This window comes from Monodelphis domestica, chromosome 3 (genome assembly GCF_027887165.1).
Source record: "Monodelphis domestica isolate mMonDom1 chromosome 3, mMonDom1.pri, whole genome shotgun sequence".
Classification (NCBI taxonomy): domain Eukaryota; kingdom Metazoa; phylum Chordata; class Mammalia; order Didelphimorphia; family Didelphidae; genus Monodelphis; species Monodelphis domestica.
This window is the reverse complement of record NC_077229.1, coordinates 244,537,167-244,551,384: the sequence shown is the minus strand read 5'-3', so window position 1 is coordinate 244,551,384 and position 14,218 is coordinate 244,537,167. Positions and strand designations below refer to the sequence as shown.

Genomic DNA, 14,218 nt, shown 5'->3' with positions numbered 1-14,218 from the left:
ACAGGGATTTGTTTTAAAGGAAAAAGGATAAGGGAATTAAGATGGGAGAGAGAGAGAATTTAGGATTTCCCTAATCTATTATATATTCAATGCTAAGTAAGTATGATTGAATAGTCTTTAAGGGATATTGATAATATCTTGAAATCTTCAGAGCTGTAACCTAAATCTTCCAAGGAAAAGCCAATAACCAAACAGGTAGTGAAAATTCTCTCTGGTACTTTCTTCCTCAGATCCAAGAAAAAAGTAAGTAGTGACTCAAATAGTTTTTACAAAATAGAATTCACCAAATGGAAGCTAAAAAACTCCATTAGACATCAAGAAACAAAAAGCAAAGTCAAAAGAAGGGGGGAAAATGTGAAATGTTTCATTGGAAAAAATAACTGACCTTGAAAATAAATCTTAGAGAGATAATCTAAGAACTACTGGAAGAATTATTGGAATGAAAGCCATTACCAAAAAACAAACAAAAAAATTAGACATTCTCCTTCAAGAAATTATCAAAGGAAACTGCCCTGATATTCTAAAATCAAAGGACAAAATAGAAATGGAAAGAATCTACTGATCACTTCTCAAAAGAGATCCCAAAAAGATAACACTCAGGGATATTTTAGCCAAATTCCAGAACTCCAAGGTCAAGGAGAAAACATTGCAAGTCGCTCTTTGTGGTGGCCAAAAATTGGAAAATGAGGGGATGCCCTTCAATTGGAGAATGGCTGAACAAATTGTGGTATATGTTGGTGATGGAATACTATTGTGCTCAAAGGAATAATAAAGTGGAGTAATTCCATGGAGACTGGAACAACCTCCAGGAAGTGATGCAGAGTGAGAGGAGCAGAACCAGGAAAACATTGTACACAGAGACTGATACACTGTGGTACAATCGAATGTAATGGACTCCTCCATTAGTGGCAATGTAATGTCCCTGAACAATCTGCAGGGATCTAGGAGAAAAACTGTCCACAAGCAGAGGACAAACTGTGGGAGTAAAAACACCGAGGAAAAGCAACTGCTTGACTACAGGGGTTGAGGGGATGTGACTGAGGAGAGACTCTAAATGAACACTCTAATGCAAATACCAACAACATGGAAATGGGTTCGAATCAAGAACACATGTGATACCCAGTGGAATCGCACATCGGCTATGGGATAGGTGGGGGGGGGGAGAAAATGATCTTTGTCTCTAATGAATAATGTTTGGAAATGATCAAATAAAATATTGTTTAAAAAAAAAGAAAAAAAACATTCCAAGCATTCAAAAAAATAAATAATTTAAATATCATGGAGCCATAGTCAGAACAAGATAAGATGTAGCAGTTTCTACATTAAAGTGTCAGAAGGCCTGTAGTATGATATTCCATAGGGCATAGAAACTAGGACTTCAACCAAGAATCACTTACTCAGCCAAACTGAGCATAATCCTTCAGAGAAAAATGGGTATTCAATGAAATAGAGGACTTTCAAACATTCCTGATGAAAAGAGCAGTGCTGAATGGAAAATTTAGCTATCACATAAAAAAAAACAGAAAAGAAAAATTATAAGACATTCAATAATGTTAAACAGGGTACATTCCTACATGGGGAGATTATTCTTGTAACTCCCAAGAACTTTATCATTAGGACAGTTAGGAGTATAAATAGAAAGAATATAAGGGTGTGAGTTGAATATGATGGAATAAAAATAAATTAAGTCATGAAAAAAAGCAATGAATTGGGAGGAGGGGGAAGGGAAAAATTGAATGAAGTAAATTTTTTCACACACAAAAAAAGCATGAAAGAGCTTTTATAGTGGAGCAGAAGATGGGGAAGGCTGGGAAAAGAGCACATGAACCTTACTCTCATCAGATTTGGCTTAATGAGGGAAAAACATAAATAAGCAACAGGGTATAGAATTCTATTTTTACCCTACAGGAAAGTCAGAGGGGAAGAAGATAAGAAATGGGGAAGGAAAAAAAGAGAAGGGAATAGAGTTGATAGAAAAGAAGGCAAATTGGGGGAGGTGGTGAAGAGAAACTAAATGGGGAAATAGTATGGGGAATACACAACAATTATAATGGTACAAAAATTTTGTACAAGTCTCTCTAGAAAGGTCTTATTTTTTTCAAATTCATAGAGAAATGAGTCAAATGTATGAGAATACAAGCCATTCCCCAATTGATGAGGGTAAAGGGAGTTTTCTCAGACAAAGTAATTAAAGCTCTCTATACTCATGCAAAAAAAAATGCTCTAAATCATTAAAACAAATTTGAGGTACCACTGTATACCTATCAGATTGGCAGAAAAGGAAAATAACAAAGCTTGGAGGAAATGTGGGAAAACTGAGACATGAATGTATTGTTGGGGGAATTATGAGCCAATTGAAGCATTCTAAAGGGCAATGTGGACCTATGCCCAAAAGGCTATAAAACAGTAGCTATACTTTGACCCAGTAATATTATTACTAGGCTTACTTCCCAGAGAGACAAAACACAAAAAAAGGGGTAGGACTCACATGTACAAAAATATTGAAAGAAGTTATTTTTGTGGAAATAAAGAATTGGAAAGTGGGAGGATACCCATTAATTGGGGAATGGCTAAGTAAGATATATTATTATTTTTATTATGATTTTATATTATTATTATTATTATAATGGAATACTATTGTGCTGTAAGAAATGACAAGCAGGAGCTCAGAAAACCCTGAAAGACTTACACGAAGGGAAGCCAACTGAAATATAAGCAGAACCACAAGAACATTGGACACAATGACAAGAATACTGTACAATGAACAACTGTAAAACTTAGCCATTCTCAGCAATACAATGATCCCAAACAATATCAAAGTACTTATGATAAAAAAAAAGTCCTCTGTTTCCAGAGAAAAAGAACTAAGAACTGAATTGTAAAGGATAATTTTAGTGTTGTGACATAAACTATATTAATTATTGGTCGCCATGGATATCCCAAATAACAAAAAAATAATTTACCCAAGTCAGTCTGGAAATTTATGGTGATTTAATTAATACAGTGGAAAGAAATTTAAGAAGAAGGGAGAAGGAAAGGATGCAGGATTTCTCCCACCTGGCTTGTGCTGGGCGGGAAGACTAGAGACTCTAGAAGGCAAGGTTTTGGACAGTAAAAGAGGAAGGAAAAAGCCTGAACTCCAAGAGGGCTCAGTAAAGATGCCTGAACCTGAATTAGCTCAATGGCAAACTCACCTCCAAAACCCAGACAAATAGCTGCCACCACGCCAAGATTTCGGAATGCTTAGCAGGCTGCCAGCCAGAGATGCCTCTCCGGGAAAAGAGGTCGAAGAGAGGAAGTGACGTGCCCTATATAGACGGTTTTACATCACTTTCCTGCATCTCATCTGTACCAATGTTAGCTTAGCTTGACTTAGGACAGCCCAGGGTCTGTCCGCTGTTTCTGCACATGTCTGTTAAAGGCCATTTTCTCAGATATTTAATCCTCAAGTATGGTGCAGACATTCCTGACCAGGAAATAGCTAAATCAGATCTTCTAAAGTACAGTCTGAGTAGGGTGGAGTAGTTTTAAAATTCACAGAATCTAGACCAAAGCAAATTTTTTTTACTTCCTTAATTTTGTTAGTTTCCTTCTATAAAAGGATTAATATGGAAAAATGTCTTACATATACATATAAATATGAGATTGCTTGCCATCTCAATAAGTGATTGTTGGGGAGAAATAGAAAGAATTTGAGATTCAATTATTTTTTTTTAAGTGTTGTAAACTGTTTTTACATGTAATTGGAGGAAAATTTTAATTTAATTTTAACAACAACAACAACAAAAAAAATATGTGCCTTCTTTCCCAACATGAGCATGGAACTATGTATTGCATGATAGCACATGTATAACCTATATCATATTACCTGTCATCTCAGAGTGGGATGGAGAGGGAAGAGATTAGAGACTATGAATTGCAAACTGTAAGAAAATGTTTATTAAAAGTTTTATCTATATGTAATTTGAAAAAGAAAATATAAAAATAAAAATTTTAAGACTACATTATATTTGTAAGAAAACAATTATTAGAACTCAATATGCATAACTCTAAACTAGAAAAACAAAGACATTAAATAAAATGGATTTATACCCATTAAAACAAAGAATAGTCAAAGTAATAGAATACGCACTAATAATATTTAAACAATCCAAACTTGAAAAAGGAAAACGAATACCTTATAAAGGAATTATCCATTAAGAGGGAATGTCTTTTGATTCAGGTTTTCAGTTAAAAAAACAACACTTAAATGAACTGATCCAACTATTTTGGAGAGCAATCTGGAATTATACCTAGAGTCCTTAGACCCAGTAATATCACTGTTGAGTCTGTTAACTAAGGACATCAGGGAAAAAGGAAAAGAACATATATGTCTAAATTATTTATAGCAGCTCTCTTTGTGATGGCAAAGAAGGAGAAATAACAGATATGTCTATCAGCTGGGAAATGGTTGAAAAAGTTGTGGGATATAATTGTCATGAAATACTACTGTTCTGTAAGAAATTATGCTCACGTTAATTTAAAAAACAAAACAAAACTTGGATAGATCTACATGTAAACTTTAAAAGCAAAATGAGAACCAAGAAAGCATTATATACAGTAGCTACAAAATTAGTATTTGAAGAATAATTTATGAATGCCCACTTCCAGAGGAGGAACCGAAAATTGAAATACAAAAGGCAAAATTTATATATATACTTTCTTTGTGGGGTGTTACCTCTATTGTACAAGAAAGGAGGGGTGAGATACCTAGTAATTTTAATGTAAGCAAAAAAAAATTAATTAATAAAAAAACAATTAAGAATTATTTTCCAAAAACTAAAAAAAGAACTCTACCAAACTCTTTTTCATGAGATAAATCTACTCCTAAAAACTAAATGAGGCAGGGAAAAAAGCAGCTGAAAAACTATAGACTAATATCACTAATGCAAAATTTTAAATAAAATGCTAACCAAGTCTGCAGCAAAATAGTATACCAGGGACATAAAGGAAGGCAAAATGAGTATGCACTCTGGAACATATGACATACTAGCAGGATTTGTGATGTTGGGCAAGTCATCTTTAATTTCCTAGGCCTCAACTGTAAGATGACTAATTTGGACCATTTGTCCTCTTCAGGTCTCTTCTAGCTAAAAAGATTTTGATCCTACTTCTTCCAATACACATATAGCTTAAAAGAAAGCATTTATTTAGCACCACTACACACAAAGCATTGTGATGAATATTGAAAACAGGAAGGTAAGACAGTTCTTGTTCTCAAGTAGTTTATACTTCTACTAGCAGAAGACAACAATATCAGAGATTTAAGTTGCAAATTAGATGGTCCAGTGGTCATTCAATACAGCAAAAGAGACAGCAATATATTCTTTAACGCTTCTTTAATAGATAAAATCATATAGATTTCTAAATTTGAATAATTTTAAAATGCCAAGACTCTGATGAGGAAAAGCCCTTTTTCTAAGTCTTCAATACCTGTAACTCCAAGGAGCACTTGAAGCACTTTCAGAGGTAACTGACAAGTACTGTCTCCATAGAATTGTTTCCAAACGACTAGCTACAAGGCCAGGAGCAAGGTTGGTGGTCTTGGGGAGGAAGGAATACTACTGCTGTTTTGAGGCCTCTTGTGCTTCTAGTCAGACAATTATCCAGTAACTGTTTATGGTTTTTGTGGTGGGGACAGTGGGACTCTTCTCCACCAGGATTTCTCTCTTTCATGACAGGGATCAAGGTGAGTGCTTAAGGCAGGACAGGTGATCTAGGGGAATTTCTGTTTCTTGGAGTTCTTGAATTTTAAGTCCAAGCCTGTCAACACTGGAATCCAAGGAAAGGTGACAGTTGAAATGGTTTGACCTGCCTGGCGCAATAACTCTATTTGTCTCTCCCTCAGAATAAGTTGCTGTTTTAGCTAAAATGGTTTTTCTGTCTATAAGTAGTGGTTACTGTTGAGGGAATGTGGCTCCTCCATAGTTTGTCTCCTTGGACACTGGCTGTAGATACTGGCTTGAAGCCATTACCTATGTTTTGTAGGGCCCTGCTATTTCGAGAGCTCTTGGCCATTGCTCATTAGTGACAACTGCCATAGAGATGTCAAATCTTTCCATACCCAGGCTGTTCCCCTCATTGATGGCCAGAAGTGATATACTCACTTCCTCTCTCTCTCTCTCCCTCTCCCTATCTCTCATCTCACCCCTCCCACCCCCTTTGTTTCCTCACCCCTCCCACCCCGTTTGTTTCAAAAGAAAGAAATTTAAGGAGAGAAAGTACTAGTGATTGAGAAGATTGGGAAAGGCTTCATGTAGAAGGTGGTGCTTAAGCTTATTTTTTAAGGAACTCAAGGAAATAGAAGTCAGTCAACAAAGATTCATTAAGCACCTACTACATGCCAGGAACTGTGCTAAATGCCAGAGACACAAAAGAAGGATAAAAGATAACCCCTGCTCTCACAGAGCTCATAATCTAATGAAGGAGACAACATGCAAGTTAGAAGTAGTTAACAGACGAAAGGTCCTGGTATTAAAGAGGATCAAGACTTCTTAGAAAATGTGAGATTTTAGCTGGGACTTGAAGGAAGTCAAGAGATGGAGAAGAGGAGGGAGACTCTCAAGCCTGAGGACATCCAGTGAAAATACCCAGAGTCTAGACATGGAGCATCTTGTGCAAAGAACAAATGAGGGGCCAGTGTTCCTGAATCTCAAAGTATGTGTAAGGGAGTTGTAAGAAGACTAGAAGGTTAGAGGTGGCCAGTTTATGAAAAACTTTAAATACCAGAGAGAGGATTTTATGTTTGATCTTGGAGGCAACTGGGAACCAATGGAGTTTACTGAATGGGGGAGGGTGAAGAGGAAGGGTGGTTGACACAGACAGACCTGAACTTCAGGAAGATCGAATATTTGGACATTGGAGTGCAGGATGGTCTGGTGTTGCTATAAACTGGAGGTAAGGAGATCAAAAAATTATTTTGATAGTCCAGATATAAGATAATAAGGTCTACAGTGATGTCAGTGTTAATGTAGACATGGGAGATATAGGAGAGATGATCTAAAAATAAAACAGGCAAAATCTGGCAACAGATTAGATTCAGTGCCCAGAAAACACAGTGTTCATGGAGCCTTGCACAAGCTACAGCAGAATGCAGACCCAAACCAGTGACAAGGCAATCCACGAATCAAACAACTTGCTATCTTCAAGGGTCTCTGAGAGTGTTTAAAATAGGAGAGACCTGAACTAATTTAATTTTTTTTAGCTTAAAAGAATAAAGAAAAGAAAGTGCAAAAATAATATCCTACAGAAGCAAAGAAGAAAAAGGGTAAGAAATTTAACACCTCACATGATAGGGTTACATTAGATAAACAATATAAAAACAGAGAAAGGGATGGGAATCACATGAAACTCGCATGCATTAGAACAGCACAACAGAAGGCTAAAACACAAAGAATTTGGCATAGATATACATTAAACTCAAAAGAAAGAAAAATAAGTATGATAAGAAACAACAAAAGGAGAAAGGGAGGTTAAGAGGGTAAATTCTGTAAGAGAGGAATTAGTCATAAGTAAAACAGAACAAATTATAGTTCAACAGCATTAAAGCACTGTCCTTTTTCACTACTTTCTTTATAAAGAAGTCAGAAGACAATGAAAAGTAAAGTCTAAAAATACAGAATGAAGGGAAATACATAATGATACATCTTTTAGGTGGAATAAAAGATAAGTTGCAGTGGGATGCAGGAAAATAACCTCAAATCCTATCACTAACACAACTGTATGACCTTGGGCAAGTGAATTAACTTTTCTCAGCCCTCTTTTCTCAACTGTATAAGGGGATAAAAACTGCATTTGCCACAGGATTGTTGCAAGTATCTACATATATAAAATACTTTGCAAACCTTCAAGAACTATATAAATGCTATTATGATTATAACTGTAACAGTCAATGAGATAAGTTCACCCATAAAAGGCACTAGGATAGCAGCATGGATTAGAAAGAAGAATCCAGCTGTCATAGGAAATACACTTGAAACAACTATCCTTACATAGTTAAAATAAAGAACCAGAACAAAATCTGTTATAAGCTAGATGAACTCAACAGGTATAGTAAACAGTCATAGTAATCAGGATCTCAGTAAGGTAACAATTAAAATGGGCAAAAGTTAAAGGAGATAAATAGAGAAATTACATTTTCCTTAAAAGCACCATAGATAATTAATATTAATATTAAATACTTATGCATCAAAAGACAAATGATTTAAATACTTAAAAGAAAAGATAAATGATTTGTAAAAGAAAACTAATCTCTGTATCTCTTTCACAATTAGAAAAAGTGATAAAAATATAAACAAGAAATTTAACACAAGAACACTTTCAAAAAATTTAAATATGCTACATCACTGGAGATTACTAGATGAGAACAAACAGGAGGAATCTATATTTTCATTTGCATATACCATGTTTATAAAAATTGATTACATTTGAGATAAGGACTCATTCATTATTCATAAAAAATGCAATAAGAAAATGCAAATAGTCTGACATTATGGACTAAGATGTTACATTATATGCCAGGATAAACTCAAAAAGCATATTGGACTTAGATGGATGACACCATAAACAAATTAGAGGAGAAAGAAATTAACTCTTGGATTTATGGATGAGGGAAGAGTTCATTATAAACAAAGAATAAAGAAGATCACAGAATGGAAAATGGGTAATTTAAATGAAATTAAAGTTTTTGCACAAACAAAAACAATGCAGGACAAGTTAGAGGGGAAATGGAGCAGTGAGGTGGCTTAGTGGAGAGACAGCCAGGCATGGAGATTTGAACTCAGAAAGATGAGTTTTCCCTGGCTCCAGGTGTGCCATTCTATTCAGTATACCACCTAGCTGCCCAAAAGTAGCTATAGCCTTAAGACAAAAAAAAAAAAGCACAGACAAAAATGAAACAAATTTACTGCTTTATGTAAATAAGATAATGGTTAAACAAGAATTTTAATTAGAATTTAATTTAATTAGAATTAAAATTAATTAAGAAGCAAACAATAACACATAAAATGTTATAGATATAAAATAAATCCATGCAAATCAGTATTTCTATTAGAAAAAAAAACTTATCTAGAAGAAGAGAATGAGAAATTCCATTCAAAAGTATAAGAGAATGTTCAAAATACCTGGAGTTTTCCCATAAAACACACATAGGAACTACAGAGACTTAACTACAAAACACTCTTTACAGAAAATAATGACAGTGTAAATAAAGAAGTATTAATTACCTATGGTTAGGTCTTGCCAACAAATAAAAAATAACAATCGCATCTAAATTAATGTATTCATTCACTGCCATAACAACCTACAGAAATATTACTTCATAGAGCTAGGGGAAAAAATAACATCTATCTGGAAGGAAAAAAGGACAATAAATTCAAGTGAAATATGGGGAAATGGTGCAACTGAGAGAGATGTAGCGGTATCAGAACTCCAGAAATTAACTCTTTGGTAGTAAATCAAAAACAACAGTGTTCAATCAGTGGAACAAATTAGGTATGTACCTGATGTTCATTTTCACTTCTGTGCTCAGCTATTTCCCTACCTAGAATCCTTTCATTTATCTCCTTTGTTTATTTAAATTCTTTTAAGACATAGCTCAAGTCTCAAGTCCTCTATCAAATCTTCTTTGGGCACTCCTGCTCTGAACTGTTCTTAAATTGTTCCAAAGGAAGTTGTCTTCTTAAGTTTAATTGTAAATCACTTAAAGACTGAGACTGTTTTTTACTCTGTATTCCCAAATGTCTAACACAAGGTTTATCAAACAGTAGTTTAACAAGACAACTAATTTAATGATGTAAAAATAGTCTCAAAAATTACTAATATTCTAATTGTATAAGAAGATTCAAGGGCAAATATAATATTACTGCTTAATCTGTTACTACCATGAGTCTATATAAATTAGGACATCAATGTTCCTGATAATGAGCAGTTAAGATAAAAAGAAGAAAGGCTTACTAGTATAGGAAGTAGCATCCATCTTTCCAACTTTAACTGGAGACTGAAGCTTTCTCATCTCTAAACCAACTTCATTCCAAACTGGTTCCAGTCTTCTGCAGTGTGCACACCATGGCGCATAGAACTAGAATGAATAAGACAACTTTTTTTTTAAGTCAGTGATTCTAAATGTCAAAGCAAACATTTGCAAAATATTACATAGATTTTTAAAGGGCTTCTGAATTATTATTCTAACTAAATTCTGTTTTCTGACTAAATTACCTGTTAAGTATTTGTTTTCCATAAATGTTCAATAAATGTTCAAAAATTACCATGCCAGGTTCATTTAAAACACATACCTGTTTAACTGGGTACACTAGTTATAGTATAGAAGTCATTAATCCCAAGTGAATATGTTCATATTTATATTCACTAGGGTTATAAATTAATACAAAAAGAAAACTAATAGTTGAAGCTAATTACAGCTCTTTTCTTCAGATCAGATTTATCATTATATCCCCATATTACTAGGGGCTTCCCTGACTTTCCCCCCATACACATAGGGGAATTTCAAGGGCTTCTGTTTTGGGACTGTAAAAAGTTGGCCTGTTTAAATAAATATCCATTGACCACCCAACCAGGTAGGGACCTGACCTTTTCTGCCACCAGATGGCTGGGGTCTTGGCCAGGTCCACCTGTTGAAGAGCCATAATAAATTGTCCGTAGCCCTTCCATGTCATAAGATTTAAACTTATCCCCTGACCTGAAAGTGAGGAAAGGAAGGTAAGATGAAACTCAAATTAATTCAATTTTGCTCAATCATTTGCAGATCTAACAAAATACTCAGTAAGAAAAAAAACTGAACTGTCTGTCTATAAACAAGTGACAAAAATTAGATCTGAGATCATTAGTGGGTTTCGTTGATTTATTCTAACCCTCATTGATAAGGTTTGGATGGCTGGAGGTCTGTTTTTATAAGCAAATTACACTAGAATCACACTATGATGCTTTTATTATTATAAAGTGGACTTTAGTATAAGATAGACCTATCATGGACCTCATCAAAAGAGGTTTTGGTAATGATGTGTCAGAAGGGCCACATTGTAGAATGGTTTTTCCTAATAAATTGGTTCCCTGGCATTGACTCTGAGATCAGCACTATTAACGAAAATTTAGTATAATTCTCAGGTTATTTATTCTATCAGTTTATACAAATACTGATTCAATTCACTTAAGTGTTACTCAGAGGAAAAATTCAAAGAGCCTATCATTTCTTTCAGGGAGGAAAAAAATGGCAGAAAGTAACACGAAAAGCATTATCCAAAAGAAAACCTACTATAAAGTTATATACTCACATCTACAAGCCAAATGCTATTTTTCCGATTGTCTTTAAATCTAAAAGAGAAAAAAAATATATCTCATTTATGGATGTGCTCAAATTAGTTTTTTAATATTTTCCAAAGGAGATGGCTCAGAACGCTGATATCACTGTTCATACAATAAGACAATATGTATACACATACAATTCTATATATGGAAATTGTACTATGTTACTACTACCTATGCTAAAATTTTTTATAATACACTTTACCTGCAACCCATTGTTAAATTGACTCTATGGCTTCTCCTTTTTCCCCCTTATTCCTGGAATAATGAGTCACTGGCATTTTTTCCTGGCACTGAGTTCACTCTTATTCATCTCCAATCAGTAGTTAGCCATTTCAACTTTATACTGCTATTAAATCCTTTGCCTGTCAAATTACAGGGCTGGATTACTTCCATCTTTCATTTCACCCAATCCTACCTAAGAAGGAAAAACTCCATTCATGTTGATTGAGTATATTACAATTCAAACTTAATTAGGACTTTGTAGCAAAGCATCTCTTTTATTCTTCCCTAATTGATTCCCTATCTCCAGCCTCACAGAAGCTATTCCAAACATTCTCCTTTCTTCCCCATCCTCTAGACTTTATTCATTCCTCTTCTCTTATCTGATAACTGTCTTTTATTTTACTAAAAAAACCGAAGCTATTCAATGACTTTCTTCTTCTCCCATTCACTTCATCTCAAAATCTCCACAGCATCTCCCAATCTCTTCTCCTTTTCTCTAGTCTCTGAAAATGAGGTGTCCCTTCTTGCACTGAACAAACCCTTTATATATGTACTTAGATCCTACCCTCTCCTACCTAACCCATCAGAATGTGTGCTCAATCTATCTCTTGAATTTTTAATCTCTTCACATTAAGTGGTTCTTTCCTTATCGTCTTCAAAGATATTCAGGTTTTACTCATCCTTAAAAACCCTACCTATATTCTGGTAGATCTTACCAAATGCACATGTTATTATCCCATATCTACCTTCCTTTATGTAGTCAAAATCCTAGAAAAAGGTGTCTGTACTTGTGTAAAAATTAAAATTAAACCTCAATAATAAAAACTATATATTTTAAGGGATTTATTAATGATCATTAGAAATCAAGGAATAAAGCGGATTCAAAATAAAGACCACATGCCCATGGCTGATCAACCAATTTAAAATCCCCTCTTAGCTTACCACCACTACCAAGTTCGATGTCATTATGCCAAAGAGAGAGGGGCAGGCCCACCCACTCAAAATATTCCCTGTCTATAGGAAGGATGTAATGACAGGAAGTCAGTAGGCTCCTGGAAAATGTAGTTATTTTTTAGGGAAACAGATTTTCAATTATACATTCCCCCTGAGATCCATGGAAGACTAGTCTCTCCAATGGATCTTGTGTAAACCTTGAAATTTCTCAGACTTGTGAATGTTAAAAATTTCCCCATTGGACTGGGAACATTCCCCATTTTGATGAGAAAACTCCTTGCTATGGAAGGACCTCTACTCCACCCGTACTTAAGACTGCTTTAGGGGAGAAAACTCCTTGCTAAACAATGAAAGTACTTGGACCCATGCTTATAATAAGGCAAGGAGTTCTTTGAGCCAGGCCTGTTTTTTAGAATTGATACAATGAGATGCTAGGTACCTAAAAGGGTCAGGCAAGTTTTCTCTTAATGAGATTAGTTGACTCAGCTGTGTTTTCACTGGTTCAGACTTACTGAGGAGATTAGTTGACACACAGCATTTTTTCTGGTTCAGACTTACTGAAGAGATTTGTCGACTTAGCAGAATTCAGATGGGCAGTCCTTTGGAAAATGTTTACAGTGATTGGTAGATGTAAGGACTTAGGGGAGGTGACATAGGAGAAAAACCCCTATATAAGAAAAAGCAGAATCTCTTGAGAGAAAAATCCTTTTGGAGGATCTCTGATGAGGATCGCTTGGGAAGAATCTCTTGAGAGAGGCTCTGGAGAAGGGAAGCTCTTGGAGGACAATCTCTAAGGAGGTCTCGCTGGAGCTCCTCTGAGGGGACTCTGTCCCTCTGCAGGCTCTGGAGAGAGGCCCTTTGGAACAGTCTCTGGCTGGAAGGCTCTTTAAGGAGGACTCTGGCTGTAACTCTCTCTGGGGAAGTCAGCTGAGATGGAGCTGGCCTGGTGTCACTAAAATCCTTGCTTAGACAGACCTTGTGGTGAGTGTTAAAGGACTGACTGACTGATCTCTCTCTTAAGACTCAGGTCTAGGCCATGTTGGCTTAAGGCCCTTCATACTTATTTCCTTTTCTCTCTTTTCTTTAATTCCACATTTGTATTAACTAAAATCTCTATAAAACCCAGTTGACTTGGGTATTTGAATAATTGGGAATATTTCCCAGGCGACCACCTTATATTTGATTTAAAAACCAAGACACTGTACTGAAACATATTTTCTGCGGTCAAATTTACTCACCCTCTCTTATATTTATCACAATTTATATCTTCCACCATTTTAACTCACTACAGTTTACAACATCACTCTTTTAATTGTTACAGTTTAAGGCCTTCAATCATTTTAAATCTAACACTTGTAAACAAAACCAACTTTGAAATTACAATAATTGTGGGATAAAAGAAAAAAGAACAAACCCATGATTGCTAGGCGCATTGACAAAAAGCCAATTGGGGGCAGTCCCCTTCGGCATAAGAGTATACATACAAAACAAATGCATACAACCCCACACAGTTCAAATCACCATATCCCAAAGTTCATTCTGGATCTTCTGTTGCAGTGTGTGGTCTGTGGAGGCATCTTCATGGTGCCTTCTCCAAACAGTTCACTTTCTGGATTCAGAGAGGTAGCATGTTTCTTAAGCTAAAATTACTCTCAAAAGAATTTAAACTTTGCATTTTAGA

At 35.2% G+C, this 14,218-nt stretch overlaps 1 protein-coding gene across 5 annotated transcripts in view; it reads right to left on the bottom strand.

Moving 5' to 3' along the window:
• Nucleotides 1–14,218, bottom strand: part of TMX3 (thioredoxin related transmembrane protein 3) — a 127,810-nt gene that overhangs the window by 93,711 nt on the left and 19,881 nt on the right. For 3 of the 5 annotated variants that reach the window (XM_016431706.2, XM_056823604.1, XM_016431707.2), the window contains 3 exons: nt 11,328–11,367; nt 10,627–10,735; nt 9,994–10,117 (listed from right to left, as the gene is read on the bottom strand). In XM_016431706.2, coding sequence (XP_016287192.1) covers nt 9,994–10,117; nt 10,627–10,735; nt 11,328–11,329 — 235 coding nt within the window. In that variant the 5' untranslated portion in view covers nt 11,330–11,367. The remainder of the gene's footprint in view (nt 1–9,993; nt 10,118–10,626; nt 10,736–11,327; nt 11,368–14,218) is intronic. The other 2 variants (XM_056823606.1, XM_007487772.3) reach the window with 1 other exon arrangement.